This window comes from Bos mutus, chromosome 26 (assembly GCF_027580195.1).
Source record: "Bos mutus isolate GX-2022 chromosome 26, NWIPB_WYAK_1.1, whole genome shotgun sequence".
NCBI classification, from domain to species: domain Eukaryota; kingdom Metazoa; phylum Chordata; class Mammalia; order Artiodactyla; family Bovidae; genus Bos; species Bos mutus.
The window spans coordinates 46,117,252-46,145,167 of record NC_091642.1 but is presented as its reverse complement, the minus strand read 5'-3'; the positions used below and the strand labels follow the sequence as shown (position 1 = coordinate 46,145,167).

General features: G+C 35.3%; 1 protein-coding gene across 1 annotated transcript in view; it reads left to right on the top strand.

Moving 5' to 3' along the window:
* The window catches only part of PCDH15 (protocadherin related 15), a 1,047,422-nt gene that overhangs the window by 642,893 nt on the left and 376,613 nt on the right, over nucleotides 1-27,916 (top strand). Inside the window, exons 9-11 of the mRNA XM_070363570.1 lie at nucleotides 7,851-7,959; nucleotides 13,363-13,475; nucleotides 25,934-26,140. Coding sequence (XP_070219671.1) covers nucleotides 7,851-7,959; nucleotides 13,363-13,475; nucleotides 25,934-26,140 — 429 coding nt within the window. The remainder of the gene's footprint in view (nucleotides 1-7,850; nucleotides 7,960-13,362; nucleotides 13,476-25,933; nucleotides 26,141-27,916) is intronic.

The window sequence follows — 27,916 nt, the reverse complement described above, 5'->3', positions numbered from 1 at the left end:
AAAAATTCATTTTTCTTTGGCAGGCTCAACCCCCAATAAAATTTATCACCAGTCATTGTTTTTCTAAAATTTGTCTCTTTCTTTGGTTGGATGTTCCTATCAGATTTATTTTGCTATAATTATTTTCACAGAATTCATTCAATAGCCACAGTTTTCTCATTGGGTAAATGGTATTTGAGTATCTGCAATGTGTCAGACACAAAGTCAGGCACTAACAGTGAAAGGGATAATAATGATCCTTCTGTTTAATTTATTTTACTACTATCAGAAAGAAAATTATGCATAACTAAGGCATTTAAAAACTAATATTTAGTATTAACCTGAAATAGTCACTGCAAAGGACTGCAAAAGTTACTTTTTAAGCCAAGAAATGGTAGTAAATTTAAATTGATGTGAAATTAATTGATACAATTTAATGTAAATTAATGTTACTATTATACTCTTAGAAGGCTGAGTTAGTATTCATACTACATTTTGGAGCACACAAACTTTGGTCTTTCCAGCTGTGATGGCAGCATGCTTTCCTCTGCACTTCACTTCTCTATGACATACAATGAACTAGGAAAGTAAGACTTCTGAGCAATAGACTGCTGAAGGTTAAAGCTATAGCCAGGACCATAATGAGGAAAGAACAATTATGTTTCTATTTGGAGAAGTTAGAAAAGAGGCTTTCTCTCAGAGTGTTAATCTTATTCATAAGTGAAAACATAGTTTTATTTAACACCTCTTTTATCTTGTTATTTTCCTGCTCATAAACCTGTACTAGGAAGGTCTGGATTGAAATGGCAGGTAGCTTTAGGTACTAGATTTATCTTTACCCATGACCATATTGAAATATTTGTAAAGACATAAAAAGAGATTAAAAGTGGCACCAACACTGGAAACAAGGAATCTAAGTCAGATTTGTGCAACAACAACGATAAGACTGCTGCTGTTTTGAAATAAAGAGTGAAAAACCCCACAGACAGGTAAAAATAGAAATTCAGCTTCCCACCACAGAAATGTGGGAACTTCACAGTCATAAAGGCACCAAGCACTCAAAACACTGGTTGAGATACATGTGAATCCCAAGAAATATTCTGGAACATTGAAGGAGAAGAATATTTTATATTCAAGATAAAAAGAAAAAAATGTTATTAAGACAGATATTAAAAGAAACATGTTGTCTATTTTAAAGCTTTGAATTTCAAATAAAAATAAGAAATGAAATATATAAATCATGAGATTAATGGTGAAATACAGCTACTGATAGAGTAGAAAGTAGAACTGGAATAATAAAACTAATTTCATGAACCATTTCTCTGTCACAAGTAATGGGGTTTGAGAGTATTTTAACCACGGCAGAATTTCTTTCAGAATCGGAGCCAATCCTCCCAATCTATGCTGCTGCTTTTTGACTAATTTATGGAATGTTCTAAATCCTTTGTTGTCATTTCAACAATGTTCATACCATCTTCACCACGGGTGGATTCCATATTAAGAAACCAATTTCTTTGCTTATCCATAAGAAGCAACTCTTAATTTGTTATGGCTGGTTTAATCGTCTATCCAGACCAAAAACATTCTTCATATTAGCAATAAGAATGTTTTGCTTTCTAATCATTCATATGTTCACAAAATTAACATTTTGAATTTCCTTCAAGAACTTTTCCTTTGCATTCATGACATGGCTAGCTGTTTGGCCAAAGAAACCTTGCTTCCAACCTATCTTGGCTTTCCACCTTCACTAAGTGTAATCATTTCTATCTTTTGTTCTGAAGTGAGAGATTTCCATTCTTCCTTCTACTTAAACACTTAGAGTCCGTTGTAGGGTTATTAATTGGCTTAAGTTCAACAATGTTGTGTATCACAGAATTAGGAGGCCCAAGATGAGTGAGAAAGATCAGGGAACAAACAGTTGTGGAGCAGTCAGAACACATACACCATTTATTAATTAAGTTGCACCATTTACTGTATAGGCACAGTTCCTGGGGCTCCAAAACAGCTGCAGTAGTAACATTAAAGACTATTGATTGCAGAACACTGTAACAAGCATAGTGATAGTGAAAATGTCTGAAATACTGTAAGGATTACCAAAATATGATACAGAGACAAAAAGTGAACAAATGATTTTGGAAAAATGGTTCTGATAGACTTGTTTGACACGGGTTTACTTCAAAGTTCCAATTTGTAAAAGATGCAGTGTTTGTGAAGTACAGTGAGGCAAAGTGCCATAAAATGAGATATGCCTGTACTCAGAAAATTTCTGATTTACTATTTAATTTCAAGATACAAGCAAATTTCGGTAAGACCAATAAAGAAAAACCATAAAGGAACCAAACACTAGGTAGAGCTCAGATTTCTGATCCACAGAAACAAAACTGGATAACAATGGAGTCAAGTTTATGAATAGAGAAAGTTAGTGAAATGGAGAACATAATACTCAGTCAATACTTTCCATTCAGCCATTAACATTCTCATATATACAAGTATTCACATTTTCTCACTGAAAAAAAATTCAAGGACATATGTCAGTTGACTGGTCAATAAAAGTAAAGATTTTAAAAATAAGTAAATCATGATATAAGTATTTAGATATGTGTATTAAAACAAAAAATAAAATACAAATCAATAAAAATGTAATTTAATATTTTAAATATATGTGCAACTGAATGTAGGAATATAAAATAATTTTTTTTTTTCAAAATAATTCTTAAAGGAAATGAAAAAAATATAGTGTTGTTCTCAATTCTCAAATTAATACAATTATGTAAAGTTTAAAAATAAAATCAATCAATGCAAAAAAAAAAGAAAGAAACAGTCATCAGTGAGTGAAAAAAAAAAAGTGTAGCATTTTTGGATCGCAGCCATTCTGACTGGTGTGAAATGGTACCTCATAGTGGTCTTGATTTGCATTTCTCTGATAATGAGTGATGTTGAGCATCTTTTCATGTGTTTGTTAGCCATCTGTAAGTCTTCTTTGGAGAAATGTCTATTTAGTTCTTTGGCCCATTTTTTGATTGGGTCACTTATTTTTCTGGAGTTGAGCTGTAGGAGTTGCTTGTATATTTTTGAGATTAGTTGTTTGTCAGTTGCTTCATTTGCTATTATTTTCTCCCATTCTGAAGGCTGTCTTTTCACCTTGATGGATTCATTTTGATATTTGGCAAAACTAATACAATTATGTAAAGTTTAAAAATAAAATAAAATTTAAAAAAAAAGTGTAGCATTTTTGAAGTATGTGTGTGTGTATCTGTATGTGTGTGTGTTTAAGACTGGGAAGTAGATGTATGATAAATTAGAGATTTGTCACAAACCTGCTTGTCAGTGCAGGAGGTGTAAAAGATGTGGGTTTGATGCCTGGGTCAGGAAGATCCCCTGGAGAAAAGCATGGCAAGCCACTACAATATTCTTGCCTGGAGAATCCCATGGACAGAAAAGCCTGGGAGGCTATAGTCCATAGGGTTGCACATAGTCAGACATGACTGAAGTGACTTAACACGCAAAATAATATAAGCAACTTCGACGTACAACTATACAGCATAACTATAACATTAGTGGAAGTTGCATATCATTGCAAATTGTGTTTTTGAAAAGCAGATGCATTGATTTAGAACAGTGGTTATAACGTGGGGTAAAAATAATCAACAAACTTTAGATATATGCAAAGTGGTGAAATATCACTGTGAAAATATACAGATAGATAGATGCTAGATATATAGATAATTCTGATAGAAAATACCTCAAACTAGTAACAGTGGTTATTAGTGGGTTGTAGAGTTTTAAATATTATTTGTTTCTGTGATCACATAAAAAGTTCAGAGTAATTGACTTGGCCTATGCCACCCACTTTTTCAATATATTTTAAAAATATTCACAAGGAGGAGAATATTTCAAAACATATGACACTTTTTCAAACAATTTGATATTTCTGACGTTTGAAAAGAGCACAAGTAATTAAAGAAAAACAGAAATGGTAACTTAGTTTCTTAAGGAAAGACATTGAGTATATATGTGTCTATATGAGAGTATTGTGAGCATCTTAGAATTGTTTGTCCTTTCTCTATTAGTTAACATATAGTTAACAGACAAGAAGCTGGCTCAGTTCAGTTCAGTTCAGTCGCTCAGTCGTGTCCAGCTCTTTGCAACCCCATGGACTGCAGCATGCCAGGCCTCCCTGTCCATCACCAACTCCTGGAGTTTACTCAAACTCATGTCCATTGAGTTGGTGATGCCATCCAACCATCTTATCCTCTGTCATCCCCTTCTCCTCCTGTTTTCAATCTTTCCCAATATCAGGCTCTTTTCCAATGAGTCAGCTCTTCGCATCAGGTGTCCAAAGTATCGGAGTTTCAGCTTCAATATCAGTCCTTCCAATGAATATTCAGGACTGATCTCCTTTAGGATGGACTGGTTGGATCTCCTTGCAGTCCAAGGGACTCTCAAGAGTCTTCTCCAACACCATAGTTCAAAGGCATCAATTCTCCTGTGTTCAGCTTTCTTTATAGTCCAACTCTCACATCCATACATGACCACTGGAAAAGCCATAGCCTTGACTAGATGGACCTTTGTTGGCAAAGTAATGTCTCTGCTTTTTAATATGCTGTCTAGGTCAGTCATAACTTTTCTTCCAAAGAGTAAGTGTCATAACTTTTCTTCCAAAGAGTAAGTGTATTTTAATTTCATGGCTTCAGTCACCATCTGCAGTGATTTTGGAGCCCCAAAAAATAAGTCTGCCACTGTTTCCCCACCTATTGGCCACGAAGTGATGGGACCGGCTGCCATGATCTTAGTTTTCTGAATGTTGAGTTTTAAGCCAACTTTTTCATTCTCCTCTTTCATTTTCATTAAGAGGCTCTGGAAACTAGCTAAATATTTTCAAAAACTGCTGAGAAAATGGTGTACTTAAATATAATAAGAGGTGAGAATAAAAATGTCCACAGATTGACTTTGACATTGCTGTTAATAATTGTGTAGTGAATTTTCTTTCATGTAGTCTATATCTTACTTTTTTGTTAAAGGGAGAGTATAACAAATTTAAATTCCAATTGGATATTTAAGTAGTTTTTAAGAAGGGTATTGAAAAGAGAAGTTTCTAAGTGCAAAGAGCACATCAAATTTAATGAAAATCATTTAATAATAAATGATAAGTTCAATTATTTAGGTATTCAATGATATAATTTGTTAAAATTTCAAATCAGTTAATTATCAGTGCTAGAATATATTTATAGTTGATGGTGAAGTTTTTACTATTTTAACATAACTATTCTCTTTCTAAATGCTATAAAATTATTCAATTAAAATACAGACCACAAATCTAAGCAATCATGAGTCCACTATCATATACATAGGAAGGTGAATCTTAGAATCAGTCAAAATTAAGAATTATAATAATTAAAGATAATAAGCCAGAGATACTACTAGTCATTTCAGTTTACCTTTCCAAAGTTGTTTCTGAATATATTTGTTTTTATTTTTTCTACCATACCTGGGAAAACTTTCTATAGATCATTCTTGGAGATTTTTATAATGTCTTGATTTAATTTAAAACACTTAAGCTGTTTCAGTATAATATTATATGTATGTTACTCATGTGAATATATCACTCAAATGCTGAGTTGAAGGATATTTAAATTTTAAACAGGGTCTTTTAAACAGCATCTCAAGTCTGAAGATTTTACTAAGTAGAGAGTGAAAGAAAAATTGTGGGGTGTTCCTGGTGGCTCAGGTGGTAAAAAATCCACCTGCAACACAGGAGACTTGGATTCAAGCCCTGGGTTGGGTAGATACCCTGGAGCAGGGCAGTGGCAACCCACTCCAGTATTCTTTCCTGGAGAATCTCCAAGGACAGAGGAGCCTGGTAGGTTGCAGTTTATGGGGTTGCAAAGAGTCGAACACAATTGAACGACTAAGCACAGCACGACACACACCACATTGGGTGAGAACAACAGTGGTCAAATGGATTTAATGTAGTAATGTTGGTATTGATTTAACATTTTCATGGTTCTAAATCCACATTTAAAGAAATGAATAGAGTGTAAGTTATCCCTGGATTCCCAGGAGGCACAGTGGGAAAGAATCCACCTGGTCTAAATCCACCTGTAGGAGATTTAAGAGAGGTGGGTTTGATCCTTGGGTCAGGAAGATTCCCTGGAGAAAAAAATGACAACCCACTCCAGTATTCTTGCCTGGAGAATCCCATGGACAGAGGAGCCTGGTGGGCTACAGTCCATGCAGTCACAGAGAGTCAGACATGACTGGGCACGTGGACACACACAGAAATTATCCCCACAAAGAGCTCTTTATTTTTAGGAAAATACTGATAGCATTTAGACCACTGAGAACCCATTAGAAAAAATGATTTGGACAGAGCCCCTAAGATGTATGTGAGCTCTAAATTATTGGTCAATGTTTACCTTCAATTATTAAAATTCCCGTAAACCTAATATAACTTAATAACATAACATTAAGTTTTGTGCATAACAATTAATATCATTGCTTTTTTGGTTTCATTTAGAATGCCAGAACTATACATTTCTGCTGAGATTAGAAACTACAGATTTTGTACAAGAGTGAATGATACATTTCAAGGTTATGTTAGTTGAGAAGGAATAATATATAAGAGCCTTGCAGCGATTCCTTAGAATGTGTATGAGATACTGAGACACACTCTATTTGCATTCAGAATTACTATTATATATTTGGACTGAGAGTTCCACAAACTTAAAGCAGTATTTTCTAAATTGTGTTCTAAGGGTGTTAGTTCAAGAAGATGTTAATAAATGATTCTAGAAAATGTACAAATAATGCTCCTTTCTTAGACAGTTGTTAGGCAAGTTAATGCACTTAAATCTCTGAAACAACCTGTAGTAGAATGAATTAACATTTTTAAAATGTTATTTAATATGGTGTTTCCCAAACTTATCTCTGCAAAGTAAATGTTTGTCCTTCCAGCATACCTATTATAATCTAGCACAGGGTTAGCAAAATACATTCTATTCGCCATCTGTTTTTGTAAATAAAGTATTATTGCCACACAGTCGTGTCTACTGGTTGCTTTTGTGTTACAATGGCAGGCTTGAGTAGCTGTAACAGAGACTGCATGGCCAGCAAAGCCTAAGCATATTTATTATCTGGTCCTGATAGCAAAACTTGATGCCACTGGACATCAGAAATGCATTATATCTTTAAACAGAATATTCTTGCAGATAAGAATAATATCCGTCCATGGGATTTTCCAGGCAAGAGTACTGGAGTGGGTTGCCATTGCCTTCTCTGATAATATATATAGCTATATATAACATGTATATTATATATAATTATATGCATATAAGGTATAATTATATGTATATAAGTTACATGTATATACCTACATGATATATAATTAAGTTTAACTATATGAAACATACAATTGATTTCTATTGACTTAAACATAAAATTTTAAAATATTTTTTTAATGTAATTTATGTGAAACTTTAAGTCATCATTTAGGAGAAAAGTATATAAATATATTTACAAATCTTGTCTAAAGCCAAAAACAAATACTATACTTGATAACCTTATATATTTGATTAAATTATTAAGGAAAGATTTAAAATTTATTAATATACTTCTTCCTTGCTCTCCTTTTAGGATAAATCTGTGATATAAAGCCCTAGGTACAAAGTTACTAAGTCTTTTCATTTGACTTTGAGGGCATCTTTCTCCCCTTTCAGATTCAAAATTAACTAATTTGTGGTATTAAATTACACATTTTGAAATCTGACTTTACTCATTCAGGTGTTATCTAGCTGTCCAGACAACAATATCTGAGTGTCAGTTCTCTCTGAAGTAATAAAACTGAACTAAACTCTCTGATTCTTTTTTTCCAGGAAGAACTGAACCCCATCATTGTTACGCCACCCATCCAAGCCATTGATCAGGACCGGAATATCCAGCCACCTTCAGATAGGCCAGGCATCCTCTATTCCATCCTTGTTGGTTTGTATAGTCTAACATTTTACATTCTCAGCTATAGCTCTAAAATTGTGAAGGAAAAATAAGTTTCATTTTTTTTAAGTTTAATAACAAAGATTTTGTTTTTAGAAATTTTATTGAAATTATTTTTATATATAAATAAATTGTAAGATAACCATTCAAAAATACTTTTTTCCCTTAGAATCAGTCTCAGTGAAATGAGAACAATAAGTAGAAACACTTTTATTGAGGAGGCAAAACAACTTCAAAATAGTATGCAGTCTGCTGTTGGTAGTTTTCTCTGTATCAGCTCACAAAGAATTCTCTAAGAAAAAATTGAAAAATCAATTTAAAAGCTTACATTTTTTGTTCTACTAGTATTTTATCTTTGGTTGGGTACCATTGCTGTTACATAATTCTAAAAATAGTGATTCCATTACATAATTCTGAAAAGTATGTGACAATTAAATAAGAGCTATTGGAGCCAACAAGAAGAAAGATTACACATTATACCCTTTGGGGAAATTTTCCTTGAAGATTTCAGAGAAGTCATTTTAATCCATTCTTGTGCATATCTGTTAGTCATACCAAAAGCAAAACTGACAAGAATCTCATTATGTCACTTTTCTTAAACTGCTTTTGCTAAAATATGGATGTAGCTGTTTTGCATGATTTATAGTATCCAGAGAGATACACCCATCTAAAACAAACAACACATCTCTTAATGAAGAAGAGACACTTTTGAAGTATGTTTCAAAGTAACTATTGAATGGAATTTAACTTTATCCTCAACCCCTTCCCATGGGACAGATGGATATTTTAATCACCTAGAGATGCCACACAGATTTCAAAATATAATGTTATAGCATACTTAGAAATACTGTCCATCGAGAAAATTCAAGAAATTCTGTTTCAAGTCTTTGGTGTCTAGAACTACACATGTATTATAAGTAAGTTGTAGAGATTAGACTATTAAAGTTTTTTTAAAAGTGCTTATGAACACAAGCATAAGTCTGTTTTAAGTCTTTAGGGGGGTGACATGGTGGCTTAGTTGGTAAAGAGCCAACTTTACCTGTAATGAAGGAGACCCAAGTTCAATCCCTGGATGGGGCAGAATCCCTGGAGAAGGAAATGGCAGCCCACTCCAAAATTCTTGTCTGGAGAATCCATGGACAGAGGAGCCTGTTGGGCTACAGTCCACGGGGTCACAAAGAATTGAACATGACTGAGTGACTAACACTTTCTTTCACTTTCAAGTTGACATACATAAAAGGAAATAGGCGCTTTTTTTTTTTTTTCCCCCCATTAACTAAGGACTTGATAGTATGGCAATTACTATGCTAGATGATGTAGATATGAACATGAGGGAGAACTGGTCTATGTTGGGCAGGAATACACTCTATGGATAAAAATGTCAGAAGATACATTAAAATACATGGTTTTAAAAAAAGCATGATTTTAAATACTACAAGTAAAGTATGAACCACATGTCACGTGATCTCATGGGAAGAGATAACTAAAGATATCTATGAAATTGCTTAGAAAGAGTTATTTTAGCAGAAAAACTATAGTTTTCAAGTATAAAATGGGATAAAAATGATTTGGATACTGCAGCAAGTGAAAAGTTCCAAGTGTTAAATTTAAAGATAATTATAATATAATTTCATTACTTGGTTATTGCGTCTTGCCATGCAGTTTTGTAAGGCCGTTAAATTTACAGCTGTTTTAACTTCAGTTCAGTTCAGTATCTCAGTCATGTCCGACTCTTTGCGACCCCATAAATTGCAGAACGCCAGGCCTCCCTGTCCATCACCAACTCCCGGAGTTCACCCAAACTCATGTGTATCGAGTCAGTGATGCCATCCAGACATCTTATCCACTGTCGTCCCCTTCTCCTCCTGCCCCCAACCCCTCCCAGCATCAGAGTCTTTTCCAATGAGTCAACTCTTCACATGATGTGGCCAAAGTATTGGAGTTTCAGCTTTAGCATCATTCCTTCCAAAGAAATCCCAGGGCTGATCTCCTTTAGAATGGACTGGTTGGATCTCCTTGCAGGCCAAGGGACTCTCAAGTCTTCTCCAACACGACAGTTCAAAAGCATTTTCCTTTTCCCTTACTGATACTTTATGATGAGCCACAGGTAGAGAAGATATGCCCACTCTCACATTAGAATAGAATGCATCCACATTTTCATCTATTACTAGCACTTCCGTTGCTTTATTGCTTATTGAACATAAACACCTTCTCCATTTGTGGTTTACTTGAGTATACTGTATGAAAAATAGATAAATTTTTATCATTTTCTGTATGACTCTACTATTAAGTAAATGCTCCTAACAAAAAATCCATTTTCCCCTAATTTTGCAGATGATTCCTTTATCATATACTTAATTTTCATGTGCAATTTTGACTATTTCTGAATTTTTAAGCTTAACTGGCATCATTTTTCTCCCCTTACATAAGCCCAGAAAATTTTTATTTCTTGTTGAAGCAGAGGACTATAGCAATTAACACAGTTTTGAATATAATTTACATCTTTAAACCTGGATTTGAATAAAGCTCTGTCTGACATTGTCTCTTTGACCTTGGACAAATTACTTAATATTGCAAATCTCCTAAGTCTTCCCGGGTACAATGAGAATAATTTACAGTGGTATCGATGATTATTTATGTAAAGCACTTAAGGGCTTTCCAGGTAGGTTAGATGGTAAAGAATTGGCTTGCAATGCAGGATACCCAGGTTTGATCCCTGGCTTGGGAAGATCCCTTGGAGAAGGGAATGGATACCCACTCCAGTATTCTTGCCTGGGAAATTCTATGGACAGAGGAACCTGCTGGGCCATGGTCCATGGGGTTGCAAAGAGGGACACAACTGAGCAACTAACAAACACACATAAAGCTCTTAGCACAATATTCAGTTCAGTTCAGTAGCTCAGTCATGGCCGATTCTCTGCGACCCCATGAATCGCACCACCCCAGACATCTCTGTCCATCACCAACTCCCGGAGTTCACCCAAACTCATGTGCATCAAGTCAGTGATGCCATCCAGCCATCTCATCCTCTGTCATCCCCTTCTCCTCCTGCCCCCAATCCCTCCCAGCATGAGGTTCTTTTCCAATGAGTCAACTTTTCGCATGAGATGGCCAAAGTATTGGAGTTTCAGCTTTAGCATCATTCCTTCCAATGAACACCCAGGACTGATCTCCTTTAGAATGGACTGGTTGGATCTCTTTGCAGGCCAAGGGACTCTCAAGAGTCTTCTTCAACATGACATTTCAAAAACATCAATTTTTCGGCACTCTATTTTCTTCACAGTCCAACTTTCACATCTATACATGACCACTGGGAAAACCATAGCCTTGACTAGATGGACCTTTGTTGGCAAAGTAACACCTCTACTTTTGAAGATGCTGTCTAGGTTGGTCATAACTTTCCTTCCAAGGAGTAAGGGTCCCTTAAATTCATGGCTGCAATTACCATCTGCAGTGATTTTGGAGCCCAGAAAATAAAGTCTGCCACTGTTTCCACTGTTTCTCCATCTATTTCCTATGAAGTGATGGGACAAGATGCCATGATCTTTGTTCTCTGAATGCTGAGGTTTAAGCCAACTTTTTCACTCTCCTCATTCACTTTCATCAAGAGGCTTTTTAGTTCCTCTTCACTTTCTGCCATAAGGGTGGTGTCATCTGCATATCTGAGGTTATTGATATTTCTCCCAGCAATCTTGATTCCAGCTTGTACTTCTTCCAGTCCAACATTTCTCCTGATGTACTCTGCATATAAGTTAAATAAACAGGATGACAATATACAGCCTTGACATACTCCTTTTCCTATTTGGAACCAGTCTCTTGTTCCATGTCCAGTTCTAACTGTTGCTTCCTGACCTGCATATAGGTTTCTCAAGAGGCAGATCAGGTGGTCTGGTATTCCCATCTCTTTCAGAATTTTCCACAGTTCATTGTGATCCACACAGTCCAAGGCTTTGGCATAGTCAACAAAGCAGAAATAGACGTTTTTCTGGAACTCTCTTGCTTTTTCCATGATCCAGCAGATGTTGGCAATTTGATCTCTGGTTCCTCTGCCTTTTCTAAAACCAGACTGAACATCTGGAAGTTCACGGTTCACGTATTGCTGAGGCCTGGCTTGGAGAATTTTGAGCATTACTTTACTAGCGTGTGAGATGACTGCAGTTGTGCGGTAGTTCGAGCATTCTTTGGCATTGCCTTTCTTTGGGATTGGAGTGAAAACTGACCTTTTCCAGTCCTGTGTCCACTGCTGAGTTTTCCAAATTTGCTGGCATATTGAGTGCAGCACTTTCACAGCATCATCTTTCAGGATTTGAAATAGCTCAACTGGAATTCCATCACCTCCACTAGCTTTGTTCGTAGTGATGCTTTCTAAGGCCCACTTGACTTCACATTCCAGGATGTCTGGTTCTAGGTGAGTGACCACACCATCATGATTATCTTGGTCATGAAGATCTTTTTTGTACAGTTCTGTGTATTCTTGCCACCTCTTCTTAATATCTTCTGCTTCTTATAGGTCCATACCATTTCTGTATGGACCTTTATCGAGCCCATCTTCGCATGAAATGTTCCCTTGGTATTTCTAATTTTCCTGAAGAGATCTCTAGTCTTTTCCATTCCTTTGTTTTCCTCTATTTCATAGCACAATGTAGGATTTAATAATTGGCAGTCATGTTGTATTTTATTCTTATCTTTATCATTAAGCCAAATGCGTATATTCCACAATTATATGATTTGACTTACACTTTGTGTTCATTTTGAGAAAAAGAATGTTGTACTATACAAAGGAAGATGATACAATTTAAGAAAAATTCAGTTCACTAAAATGGCTGAATTTTAGAAATATCCTCTCTAGACAGTAAAGTAAATAAAAATATTTTATTTAATATTTAATGTTTTTTATTTAAAGTGGTTGATATAATTAGATGAATACTAATTTTAAGAAACATGTTTGTCCAGCTGTAATAGAATATTCTCATTTTAATATTCAAGCAACTTGATATTTAGTACAAATTACTAGTCATCTTTTGCTGTATGTTGAAAGACCATGCAGATTATAATTAAAATGTATGTACCATTAAAATACAATTTTATAATTCAAAATTTATTATCAATGAACTTAATATCTCTTTTATGTAATGAAGCTTCAAATTAAAGATTTCACTTAATAAAAGGTATTTGGCAAATCATCCAAACAAGAAGTAATGTCATCCCCTTATTCATAAACCGACTAGAAATAAACCACATTTTCATCTGTTTTCCTTAGACGCATAATTTTGAAACTTAATTTACTAATGAATTTGTGAATTTGTTCCTCAGTTAATGAAAAGAGATAGATAAAGCAGACACACATATTACTTATTGTTCTCTATTGTGTGCTGAAATGTCAATGTCTTTCAGGGACTCCTGAGGATTACCCACGATTTTTTCATATGCATCCTAGGACTGCAGAACTTAGTCTCCTGGAGCCAGTAAATAGAGACTTTCACCAGAAGTTTGATTTGGTTATTAAGGTAAATTTACCGAATTGCTTAATGTTCTTGTGTTTATAAATATAACTAATGTTCTAATGTTTTTGTGTTTATCAACAAATTCTGTAGCAACTACTGTAGGGGCTTTTATACTATAAAAATGAAAATTAATTTGAACTGCAATTAGCCAATTTTTCTTTAAAATGGTGAAGTGCAACAGTTAGAATACATGGTGCTGCTTTTTTTCTTTAACATAACTTTATATATTAAACTGCTATTCAAATACTGAATATTTTTATATGTAATAAATACCCTAATCAAAGGTATATGATTTACATACTATAATTTATCACATCTTCTAACATTTAGTTTAGGTTTTGATTTTTGGTTTTTGTCTGTTTGTTTCACCAAGTGGATTTAGCTTTTAACCACAAATTCTTAACCAATGAATATATTTTAAAAGTACCTGGATTTATATATACATATTTTTTTTTATTTTAATGGGGGCTTCCCTGGCAACTCAGATGGTAAAGAATCAGGCTGCAATGCAGGAGACCCGGGTTCAATCCCTGGGTTGGGAAGATCCCCTAGAGAAGGGAATGGCAACCCACTCCAGTAGTCTTGCCTGGAGAATTCCATGAACAGAGGAGCTTGGTAAAATACAGTCTATGTGGTGGCAAAGAGTCGGACACAACTGAGCGACAATGTGTTATGCTTTGTCTTCTTTGTCCAGAAATTATTTTAATATATGTCTCATTATTTTTTTAATCTGAAAGAGGATCCTAGACCATAAAAATTTTCAAAGCTAAGAGAATTTATTTGGCTTACAGTTTTGGTTTAATATCTACTATATTGCAATAAAATCATTAAAAAGGTACTGTGGAAACCCATATGATGTGTTAGTTAGTTCTTAAAGACTTTACTGAGAAGGTAAGACTTGAGCTGCCTAACAAAGGAAGAATATGAATTTACCAAGTAGAAAGAGGGCCTGGGAGAAGAGCATTCTAAGTAAAAGAACAAATATAAGGAAGGATATGCAGTAAATCTAGTGTGTGTTGTCCGACTTTTTCATGGCTATGCATACAAAAAATAGATATGCAGCCCTGTGACATTAAAAATGTTTTTAAAGTGTTAAAAGAAAGTAAGGGAAGGAAGCTTACTGAGCACGTATGTCATATATGTTTTATGTATATTTTTCATTGAGTTGTAGTCACAATCTTAGTACTTTGCTTATTGGTACAAGTATGAAAACTAAAGTTCAGATAGCACGTGACTGAATCAGAATTACATCATTAATAAGCAGCAGGATTGAAATTCAAATTTAAGTTTATCTAAGCTAAAGCCATACTTATTTTACTTCACTAAGATGCAGCTGCTTAGAAATGGCTGTCTGGGTTTAATTATCTGTCAGAGCAACTGCAAACAGTAATACAGAGATACATTTGATTTTAGCTCAAATTAGGACATATTTTGTTGGCCCAATTATATTACACACTCTAGATTCTGTATTTGTTTAGTGTTTCTTTGTCCGTGAAGAACGTTGACCTAGAAGGAGGAGAAATCATATAATATAAGCTGATAAATCAAATACATCAACTGCTAACAGGAAGGAAATGTAAAACTCACTAACAAAGCACAGATTAAGGACATTTAAATTAATCTGGGGACTCAGGGAAGATTTTCTGGAGATTACCCCAAGCTAAATTTCGCTGTATTGGACAGATTTGGCTAATGAATAAAACCGGGAAATATGTTTGAACATAAGGAAGAACAGAAGTGAAATCTTGGAGGCATGACATACCAGGCTACAAGCAGTTAACAGGGAAGTGAGGTACAGAGCAGGAGCAGGGAGAAAACCTTGTGTGCAACTGCAATTTCCTTAGATCTCATTCAGGAGGAGTTTGGGAGTCATTCAACAAAGAAAGACTTCTTTTACCGTTTGTTTGAAATAGTGATGGATGAGATTCACCTTGCACAATTTTAATTATCATTGGAGTATATAAAACTACAAAATGTGTATCCATTGTCTCCTCTGGATCTACCTGGAGCCCTGTGGTGCTGTACTCTGTGGGAGTTAAGAAACGACAAAGCACTGTTTCCAAACTGCCTCGTTTGAAACCTGAAATCAATTATTTTTCTTTATTATCAAAGTCAGTTGTCCTGGTGTATCCAGGTATAGTGAAACTCAGTCCATCAATTACAGAAACAAAATCAGTTGGAACAGGCCACAGATAATTTTTTTTATGTTTTAATAACAATTTATATTATTAATGGAAATTTCTACAGACATTATTAGATTCAAATTATTGTTCTGTGTGCATCCAAGGGGATAATAAGCAAAGGTATCAATCTGTAAGAATAATAATATGCCACCTGCTTGAATAATAGCTGAGTATTGTGTCTTTGTATAAGCATCCGTTGAAATGCTACAATTTGGTAGTTCTCCTCTGTAGTAAGTCTTTCAATTTCTTCCCGTTTTCTTATTTTAATAATGCTTCATTTTCCATTGGCCATAATTTTTTTATTGGACTTGACCCCAATTTCTGTTTTTGAGGCTAAAGAAAAATAAAATGAAGTATCCTCTTCTAGACTTTGAAGAAGAATTCTACTTTAAAAAGCTGTATGCACATTTAACAGCCAGTAAGTGTCACAAAGAAGAGATTTGTCATCTTCATTTTATCTATTTCTGCCAGTGATTTATTCAGTATAGTGGTAAATAACAAGGAAAGGTGAAACTAGAAAGAAAAGATGGATAGTTCACCAAGTATAGAATATTAAAAGATTAAAACCCATCTAATTCAAAGAGACAAAGATGTTTCTTTTCAAAACGAACCTCCTATTTCAAATTTTACATAACTCCAATAATTTAAGTATACTTTAAAATGAAATACACATTTTGAACAAGAATCATAGCCAGTCCTGGGTTTACCCAGGACAGTTCATATTTATGACTATTGTTCTTGTATAATTATTCATAACACTTCTTTCATCTTCAAAAGTGTCCCAGTTTGGATGAAAGGTTATGTGATCACCATTGTTATACAGCAAAAAAACAACTATGCAATAGAAACATGAAAGCACATTTTAGATTCTAGATGAAAATGAATTAATTCTTGCATGGAATGTCTTAGTAAAATTCAGAGCATTCACTTTCATAAAAATTCAGAGCATTCACTTTCATTATTATAAGTGCAGTTTAAAAAAATATTAAATATATTTATATTTTTATACTTCATATATTTATACTCTGGGCATCTGAGGATCAAATGAATAAATTATTAATACTTCGCTGTCTCTCAGTTGTTCAAACATATTTTTTTAATTTAAATCTCTTTAATTAACAACTAATAACAAGGGTCATGATGCTATCACAAATATCATTGTATCATGGCCCTTCTGATTTTCATATAGTTGTTCATTGACCAACTTATACTGCATAGCAGGCTGACCTTTAACTTCCTTCCTCTCCACATAATGGACATAGTTAACACTAAGCTCTCATCAGTCACCGTGTATACTTTCTATGCCAACCATACTAAGCCACTTGCACTGTCCTAAATTCATCATGTTCTTTCTAACTTCCAGGAGTTTGCTTTTCTTCCTTAGTCATTTCTCTTTCTCTTTAAAATCAGCAGTCTAATTCACATTGATAACTCACTGATGCTTCAGATGCTAAGAAGACCGTCAGTTCCTCTAGAAAGGCATGGCCTGTGACTGGAAGTGCCTCCCTGTGGTAGCTTTGATCAGTCTATACAGGATTTGCCTGTTTATTTTCTCTTGACCTTTATAGGAGGGAGGGCACATTGTATTAAACAATATATTTCTTCAACATTGCCGCCCAAGGACATACCCCTATCCATGCACAGCATATAAAGTGCTCAATAAATATTTCTTATACTGGTTTTCTCCCTGGCACATACATACTTTCAGGCTGCTGGACATGGTACTGCATCTTCATTGCATTTAAATACATACATTTGAAAGTGTATGTATTTGACAGATTTTATCCTGTGTCTGTCCAGAATAGAAATTCAGTGAACTTCTCCAATAAATTAAATCCCTGGTGGTGGGGGGAGCTATATCTGTATTAAGACAGTTTGGTGGCTCAGATGGTAAAGAATCTGCTTGAAATGTGGGATACTTGGGTTTGATCCCTGGGTTGGGAAGATCCCCTAGAAAAGGGCATGGCTACCACTCTAATATTCTTGCCTGGAGAATCCCATGCACACAGGAGTCTGGCAGGCTACACTCCATGGGTTTGCAGAGTCAGACCTGACTGAACGACTAACATTTAAAAGCTATTTATTACTGTACTTAAATAAGCAAACAGTCCTCCTTCTAAAAATATTATACATATATATATATATAAAACACAGATATATACATTTTATCTATACATATATGTATATGTATTACACAGAAAATGAGCCACAGAATTGAAACTGAAAAGCTTAATAGTGGAGTTAATGTGCCAGTTTTCCTGGTGAGTTACATTGCTTTAGTAATTTGAGAGTCAAGGGAAAGAGCATGCAAGAGATGACTGAGGCCTAAAAGAACAGCCACTGTAACTCTTGATCCTGCTCATGACTGTCTAATAGTACAACTCTAGAAAATATTTGGCCTCTATTTTAATAATGATGTCGATTATACTTTACTTCGCAGGAGTTCAATGGGAAACTAGCATTCACTGTCTGTAAGTCACATGACATTTGCTAGTTTTTCAGTTTGCTAAATCCTTTCTGAGTGCGCATTAGGGGCCTGACATTTTGCTTGGTGTTGAGGAGACAGAAATATCTGAAAGCACTGCCTCAAGGAAGTCACAAGTATGAAAATTATGCTTTTAGACGTATTTCCCTTCTGACTTCTACATCCGTATGTCTAATTACTGGCTGGCCAAATGCCCTGAGTGTTTTGTAGTTGAATCAAATTAAGAATGTAGTAAACTGTCTAACCTTTTGAAACCTCATCTTCTCTCTTTCGATTAATAATATGACAATCAACCTGTCACCCAAGCTAGGAGTTCCCAGTCCTTCTGAAACACCAGATCCTATATGGACCTATCCAGTCACTTTTCAAGTCCTATCCAGAATTTCTCTTAAATGTCTCCCCAACTTTCCCTGCCTGCTGCAGTTCTCTACATTTCATCCTCATGGCCCATAATCTCACACACGTGATCGCTAAGGTTTTAGTCTCTTCTTCATGCATCCCGCCTATCTCCCCATATTGCCAATAGGTATTGCTAAAGTAAAAATTAGACCAGGCTGCTCCATGTTGCCTTCAAGCCAATCAAAATGTTGCCTACTACATGAATTTCCAACAGAAAAACTGCGTTGATTTTAAAGATCAGGTATTAGAGGCAGAAGGGAAGTCACAGATCATTAGTCATCACTTCGCAAAATAAAAAGCATGACATCTCCCATGAACATGAGAGACCTATCAACATTCATTAAATCTGTTATAGAGATTGTGAAGTATAAGTTGCTATCTTTCTGCTATGGTGTATGTATTGTCAGTTTATCAAAAGAGAGAGAGAAATTAAGAGGAGATAATAAAACCTTAGATGCTCTCTTTGGGAAAGATTGAATAAGGATATTCAATGAGCCAGGATTATGATAAGGAAAAAAAAAAAAAAAAAAACAGAGCTGATGTTGTCTAGCCATAGGAACAAAGACAAATTCTATGAATAACATACTTTCACAATTCTGAAAATATTCTAGCTATATATGCCACTCCCTATTCTTACAGATTTATGTTGAATGAATAAAATACACACATATCCTACATCTTAGTTTAGCAGTTAAGTGAAAAGTAAACTTGCTTTCTCTGCCCAATAGCAAAATCTATAAGGTAAGGAAGTTTAAGGACATTAAGAGTGAAAGTCCTAGATACATTTTAGGAAACTTATCCCACAGAAATTTCAGGTATTAGTTCTTATCAGTAGTAAAATAACCACCCCTCCATGGATGTCTCTAGGAATAATACACTTTCAGAAATCCACTGACATATTTAATACATTTGCCAGTTATTGATCTTTACATTTTATGTTCTACTTTTTTCAATCTAGTAGATTATCACATAACACATTATTTTTGTTTCCTAATAAAGAACACTGTATCCTTTTATTTACTACTGATTGTTCATATTTCTAAAAATTCTAAGTACTAAGCTAAATCAATTAACTATTATATCAGTTATGAAAATCAATACAAGGAAAGAATATACGATGCCCTCTTTCTCATGTTGTTATTCATCCATCTGGGTTAGTTAGAACAGAAACAGAATACTGCATTTGAAGATAGTGGCTGTCCAAATGTGCAATCTGACAAAAGACACACAGAGGTTAGATTTTATTTGGCCTTTTTCCTTCTTCAGAAGGTGACCTGCAACTGTTTGGGAAAAGAAAAGCAATTTATCCATTCTAGTCACAGTCCCTTGAATTTGGCAAGGCCCTCTTGTCTGCAAAGGTCACTGAGTACAACAGCAAGACTAAATATTGTAAAAATGTTCACATGAAAGCCTCTCTCTGAGAAGTCCTTGCCATATCTCCCCACGACACAGCCCTTCACACACAGAAACTACCTTAACCCTCCTACATGGTAGTCCACAAGTAACCTTTCTTCATAGTTTTTGGTTGCTGTATAGAAAATGAAACTAAAAAGTTATATCTAAAAACTTGAAAACTAAACAGTTTTTCTCACTAGTTTTTTTTTTTTTTTTTTTCCCCTAAAGAATGGACTAGTATATAGAAGAAACTCTCACACATTATTTTCTAGATTCTGATAAAGAACCCACATAGATATAGATTTTTTGATATTGATGATTTTTAAAAATTCAGATATTCCAGATGGTCTATTCCAGTCAAGCACTTCACAGAAACACCTTAGGAGAGGTATCTCCTAGTGGAGAGAATAGTCTGTGGGAATAAAATCAGAATCCAGCCTAGACTTTCACTGAACAGGAAGTGGAATGCAGGGCAAAATAAGGGGAAGACAGCATGAGTTAGAAGCACTCCAGAAAAATGTTACTACACAATGATGATCATATTTTGTCAATGCCTGGCCTTGCTATTTATGGCCAAGATGATGCTCATGTTCAACTATCAGCCAAATAGTCTGATATATTTGTGCTTAGTGGGAGTTTTCTGAATCTGTGATCTTCCCAAGAGCAACTGGGTTTTCTTCTTTAAATCATTCAAAACTGCTTTAGTCATTCCAGTGTCAGTTTATATCTCAAAATCTAAACAAAGAAAAAGATTTTTTCTTACTGAAAATTATACAGAAGCTCCAAGAATTCATGTTTTCATTGTGATAAATTATAAACACAGTGGGCAAATTCTCACATGAAATGAAGATAAAATATATTTCACTTTAAAATTATTTTCTAGATGAAAAATGTGTGAATATGATTTTCTTGTCATATTATAAACCCCTCTGGGAGTGTGTTATTCACAGTCTTCCTGGTAAAGATATCTTTTCTTTTTTGTCAAATAGGAAATGTATTTATTTCCAAACAGGAATGCACTCCTTTACAATATTTGTGACATTACAAACAAATCAGTCATATAATATACAGAACAACACGTTGTGTTTTATCTGATAAAATATTTCATGGTTTTTTAAGTACTCAAATATTTTTAATAATTGTTATAAACAGGATTTTTTATGTACTACACTATTCTATATTTTAATTCTGTAATTTTTAGAGTATTGAACTCTAAATAAAAGTAATTTCTTAGGTTTTAAAGCAATATAATTGTATAAGAAAGGCCAAGAAGTAACAGTATACACTTATTTGTAACTACTAATTAGTTGGCAATATTAATATAATCTTTGATCTGAGGGCTTCTCAGGTGGTGCTAGTGGTATAGAGTCCACCTGCCAATGAGGAGACGTAAGAGATATGGGTTCAATTCCTGGGTCAGGAAGATCCCCTAGAGGAGGTCAGGGCAACCTACTCCAGTATTCTTACCTGGAAAACCCCACGAACAGAGGAGCCTGGCACACCACAGTCCATAGGGTTTCAGAGTCAGTCACAACGAAGCAACTTAGCTCGCATGCATACTAGAGATCATGGAATCTTACCTTGCTTGCCACCAACCAGCAGGGAAAATAGCTATTCTGCATTCTCAGCCCTCTGGTTCAGGGAGCTACGAGACTATCAATGTTTGCTTGTTTTGATAATGAAAATTAGGTAGTTTGTGTCTCTTAATGGTTTGCTCTTCAAAGTAACTAAATAATGTATTTTGTATACTTCTGTTTTGGCTTTAGTTTTACTTTGGTTTCATTACTGAAAATGGGACTCATGCCCAGAAATTCGCCAAGTAAAACCTAGCTTTTAAATATAATGTTTAACTCGTAACGATAGGCTTTGTAGATATAAATAAGGTTATCTTATGGGATTAGGTGATTTTTTAAATACTACCGTGACCTGCCTTTTCATGCTTCTCATCTCATTCACTTAGCAACTACAGAGGAGCAGACTATGTCAGACTTTTGAGAATTCCTATTTTTATTACATAGAAGAAGAGATGATTGGATGAAAGATTTCATGCATGAGCCCTTTAAACAGAAAAGCATAATAATATTAAATTAAGTGACATAATTTAACTGTAATTCTCTCTGGAGTATCTATTAATTTTCTCTCCTTCCATTAACCTTACATTTGGATATTCATTTACATTCTCTAAATTAAGATAATCATGTGGTGAATGTTCCTACATCACTTCAGTTCAATTCAGTTCAGTCACTCAGTCGTGTCCGACTCTTTGCAACCCCATGAATTGCAGCACACCAGGCCTCCCTGTCCATCACCAACTCCCGGAGTTCACTCAAACTCACGTCCATCAAATTGGTGAGCCATCTCATCCTCTGTCGTCCCCTTCTCCTCCTGCCCCCAATCCCTCCCAGCATCAGAGTCTTTTCCAATGAGACAACTCTTCGCATGAGGTGGCCAAAGTACTGGAGTTTCAGCTTTAGCATCATTCCTTCCAAAGAACACCCAGGACTGATCTTCTTTAGAATAGACTGGTTGGATCTTCTTGCAGGCCAAGGGACTCTCAAGAGTCTTCTCCAACACCACAGTTCAAAAGCATCAATTCTCTGGCACTCAGCTTTCTTCACAGTCCAACTCTCACATCCATACATGACCACTGGAAAAACCATAGCCTTGACTAGATGGACCTTTGTTGGCAAAGTAATGTCTCTGCTTCTGAATATGCTATCTAGATTGGTCATAACTTTCCTTCCAAGGAGTAAGTGTCTTTTATAGCCTCTCATAAATCAGGAGACCTGAGTCTGGGCCCTACTCTGTATAGGACTTAGATGTGGTGTGGCCTTTAACATAAAACTAACCTTTTTGTTTTTTCATCAACATGAAAGTATATATTTTCACATTTAGAGGGCCAAAATAACATAGAGATTAAGAATGTGGACTTTGGAGACAGAAACCCTAGTTGGCACATCTGAAATACCCCAAAGAGGGCAAAATATATAGTAGCAATCCAAAAATAGTAGTCATATTAACAGCAAACTAAACTTAGAGAAATAACAGAAAGTGCCTTTACACGTTATTTTTAAAGATATGGGGAAATCAATTGTCTCCATAGATCTAATTTAGTTTTTTTCCTCTTTTTGTTGGATCATTTTGTTTCCATTATGCAAATAATACATGTTTTCCTGCCTTCACAGCTGGCAGTAAAAACTAGCAGCATATGAGTTGAATGTAAAATAAAATCTTTCGTTATTATATAGTTTGCTTTTTGTTTTCCCCTCACCATCCATGAATTGTGTATGTGTATTAGAGAAAGGGGGCAAATTATCAATTTGTTGCTTTTCACAGCATTACTAGTGTGTCCAGGATATAACATAATGACTTTCAGAACAATTAGAAACAAAATAAAGGAGAGAGAAAACCTCTTGTTCAAATGGCTTGTGTGTATGAACTGTTCTGCTTCAATCAGATAAAGGTCATTGGGTTGGAACCCCATATGGATCAATTAGTCTCCTACAGTGAAAGGTGATATTTTCTAGCCAGGGACTGTACCTTTTACCCTGGTCAGCTGTGTCCAGAAAGCCTGCTCTAAGTCACAGGGGGAATTTCTAGAACATCCAAGTCTCAGCACAAATTAATCACAACAGCTGGATACAGAAAGAACTTATCTAGGCTGGTGGTGTCAGGAACACATATGGTTCTGAGAGAAGAATACAATGTTATATAAAAGGTTACACATTATTTCCAGTACTATTGTCTTTAATGCAGAGCAGGGGCTCATAAACATTTTATGCCCAGAAGCATTCTGGCAATTTGCTCTCAGATGAAAATTTAAATCCAGAAAATAAATTGCATAACATTATAAAGGAAATCTAATATATTGAAATAGTTATGAAAATGGTAAAAAACAAAGTATTTTTTCTTCTAAATCTATTCTTTATATAAGATTAACAATGGGTTTATTAATTATCATAATTTCATTGTTATAATTAGCATAAATGTATTTAAATATCTAATATTAATAATAATGTGAAATGATTTTTCCTGGTGCAAACTCACTGATACTACCAAACATCTCTGTGATCTGTCACCTGCCCTCCAATGAATAAAACTGGTAAATTACAAGAGGAAAAAGAGCAAATTATCTTCTAGAGGCTCAATGGTGAAGATAAGGGAGATGGTGAGGACAGGGAAGCCTGGCATGTGGAAGTCCATGGAGTTGCAAAGAGGACATGACTGAGCGACTGAACAAAGACAAAAAGAGGCCTGATATAAAACAGAGATATGTATCAAACTGCTTATAAACTTTCATGGCCAAATGCCACTGTATTACAGAGGAAAGCACTATAGGATTTAAAAGAAAAGATTTAACTTTAACTCTTAGATGGTTTCAAAATACAACTACTGCAAAAATGGGGGAAACATATCAATAAAAATTACAACAGAATTTGAATCTATTTTGAAATACATATCTAACACATCTCTTGGTATATGTATGCCACTAAATTATGTCAATGATTACTTCTAAAGTTTGGAGAAGATTTTATAGAAGTCAGTTGTGATAAAATCTTCCCTTATAAAATATCTGGATAGACATATAGTAAGATGGTTAAAAGCAAACCAGAAAAAAATAGGATGTTGAGAGCTGATGTTAAAGGTTGGTGTTCACCCATTTATAACATGTGTGGCGATTACATAGTAAAATTTATTGGAAACAAATTGTCATCAATTTCTTAATAGCTAAAAAAGTAAAAAAAAAAAGTTCCCAATGCAGGAACATTTATTTTACCTGAATAATATATTTATGGTTGCTGCTGCTTCTGCTAAGTCACTTCAGTCGTGTCCAACTCTGTGCGACCCCATAGGTGGAGCCCACCACCACCAGGCTCCCCCGTCCCTGGGATTCTCCAGGCAAGAACACTGGAGTGGGTTGCCATTTCCTTCTCCAATGCATGAAAGTGAAAAGTGAAAGTGAAGTTGCTCAGTCGTGTCTGACTCTTCACGACTCCATGGACTGCAGCCTACCGGGCTCCTCCGTCTATGGGATTTTCCAGGCAAGAGTACTGGAGTGGGGTGCCATTGCCTTCTCCATATTTATGGTTAACTAATATTTAAATTTCTACTGCTACTAAAAATAAATATTTTATTTAAATTGTCTCTGTCCTTCATAAGGGTTTTTTGAAGACTTTCCATGGGCAACAAATGTAGACTTAATCTGTTAAATTTATGTAGAATTTTGAATTATTTGAGGATTTAATTATTAGTGAGGGATAAGACATGAAAAAGACAAAAATAAAAACAACAGGTTTTCTGAGTTATGAATCTTTTTCTCTGTCTTTTACTTAAATATTTTATCAGCAATTCAGTCAAATGTGTTCACTTTGTGGTTTTCTAACTATTTCAGTTCAATTCAGTTCTCTTTGCCACCCCATGAATCGCAGCACTCCAGGCCTCCCTGTCCATCACCAACTCCCAGAGTCTACCCAAACCCATGTCCATTGAGTCGGTGATGTCATCCAGCCATCTCATCCTCTGTCGTCCCCTTTTCCTCCTGTCCCCAATCCCTCCCAGCATCAGAGTCTTTTCCAATGAGTCAACTCTTCGCATGAGGTGGCCAAAGTATTGGAGTTTCAGCTTCAACATCAGTCCTTCCAAAGAACACCCAGGACTGATCTCCTTTAGGATGGACTGGTTGGATCTTCTAACTATTTAAGCACTATTATTTCCCCTAGTAATGTGCAATGACAGATAATGAAAGTTGATTGCAGTAATTTATTTTTTCTTTTTTTGAAATATACACTGGATTGGGGGACAGGAAGGCAAAAACTGATGAAGCCTCTCTGGACTTCCATTTCCTCACGTTCTCCAATGGTTCTTTAACTTTAAAGTGGTTTTTTCTGTAATGATACCAGTTGAAAAGATAATCCTTATATATAGTATGAAAAATGGCACTCTAAAAGGATTCCATAACATACAATGTTTTAATCTTTTTTCTTTTTACTTTGTTTTAGGCTGAACAGGACAATGGTCATCCTCTTCCCGCTTTTGCCAGTCTACATATTGAGATACTGGATGAAAACAATCAGAGCCCATATTTCACAATGGCTAGTTATCAAGGCTATATTCTGGAATCTGCTCCAGTGGGAGCAACTATTTCTGACAGTCTGAATTTGACCACCCCTCTAAGAATTGTAGCTCTGGACAAGGATATAGAAGATGTAAGTTAAATATGATTTTTGCTCTTATTTTGTTAACACGTCTCTTGGTATATGTATGCCAGTAGGAGGTAGAATAAAGATATAATTGGATGAGTTATAGAATAGAGAAAAAAGTCAGCATAAATGAAAATCTTAGTGTTGTAATTCAATTCCCTATCAAGGTTATGATAAAAGAAAATACTGTTTGACTCAGAAACTGTTCTTTTTCAGTTTGCAGATATTCAGTAGAAAGAAGGAAATTAGTGTTTCACTTGCAGTTTGCCAAAGTACCAGAACAATCTTTCCAATTAACATGTATTGAAAACTACATTATTACTGACAGGGAAAAAATAATGGCATTCTACAATAAGAATAAAAAGTCATGGAAGCAGCTCTAGGATGCAATTTGGGAGACTTTTCTGAGATTTATATTACTAAAGAAAACACATTTTGGGGCAGCTGACCCGCTCACACTTCTGCCAGTGACTGTTGTGATGCTAACGCTCTTCCATTCCGTGCAGCATTGTCCTCTGTTTTTCTGGTACTGACACTTGATAAAGCAGTGGGAAATTGTCCAAACTGAACAGATCAGAGTATTTTAACCTCCTTAGCTACAGTGACTGCTACAAAGAATGGACAGAAAATCTTTACCAGTCCAATCTGAGTCCAACCAGGGGTTGAAAGGAAAAAAAAAAAAAAGGGAATTGGAAGACTGTGGCATCATGTATTAAAGTGGAAATGAATCTGAACTCTCTGTAGCCCGGTTTGCTGACATCATGGAGAAAGCTCATTGTCAATGGGAGAGAACGAAGTCTGACAGAGACACACAGAGAGGAGTCCTTCCTGAGTCCCCATTTTTTAGGTTACAACATCCCCAGATTTATATTAATACTTAAAGATTTTCCTTTTATCCTCTAACCTACCCCATTATTACCCAACATATCTTTTTTTTTTTTTTAACATACGTTTCTGTCACTTGCAACTTAAAAAATTCCAACTTAGCAAATTCTCCCATCAATACCATCTAATAAAACTTTGTGATGGTGGAAATATTCTGTAGCTATGCTGCCCACCACAGTAACCACTAACCCTGTGTTGCTATGGAGCTCTGGAAATGTAACTAGACTGAAATGTAATTTTAGCATTTTGTTTAATTTGAATTATTTTAAATGTGAATGGCCACATGTTGTTAATTGGACAGCATAGGTCTAGAATGTCCCTAAAATCTCATAACATGGAGCTTTGTCAACAGTTTAGTAAATTACAAGAGCACTTCCAGATTTCTTTTCTCTTTCTGGAAAAAAAACTGTAACCTTTAGCAAAGTCTGTGACATCTCTTGCGTGCATTCCATTTCTCAGTAAATGTTTTATTTTACTCTTTGTATCTTTCTCTGCTTTCTTTATTCTCATCCTAGCTTTCTTGTCCTTCTCAATCTCCCTCACTTGTTGTTTTAACAATAGCTGACTCACACTGAGTTCTTAACACCTGCCAGTGGTTGTCGTTCAGCGCTAAGTCATGTACAACTCTTTGCCAACCCCATGAACTGCAGCACGCCAGGGCTCCCTATCTTTTACCATCTGGAGTTTGCCCAAGTTCACGTCCATTGAACCAGTGATGTCATCCAATCGTCTCCTCCTCTGTCTCCCTCTTCTCCTTCTGCCTTTGATCGTTCCCAGCATCAGGATCTTTTCCAGTGTCAGCTGTTCTCATCAGGTGGCCAAAGTATTGGAGCTTCAGCATCAGCCCTTTCAGTGAATATTCAGGGTTGACTTCCTTTAGGATTGACTGATGTGATC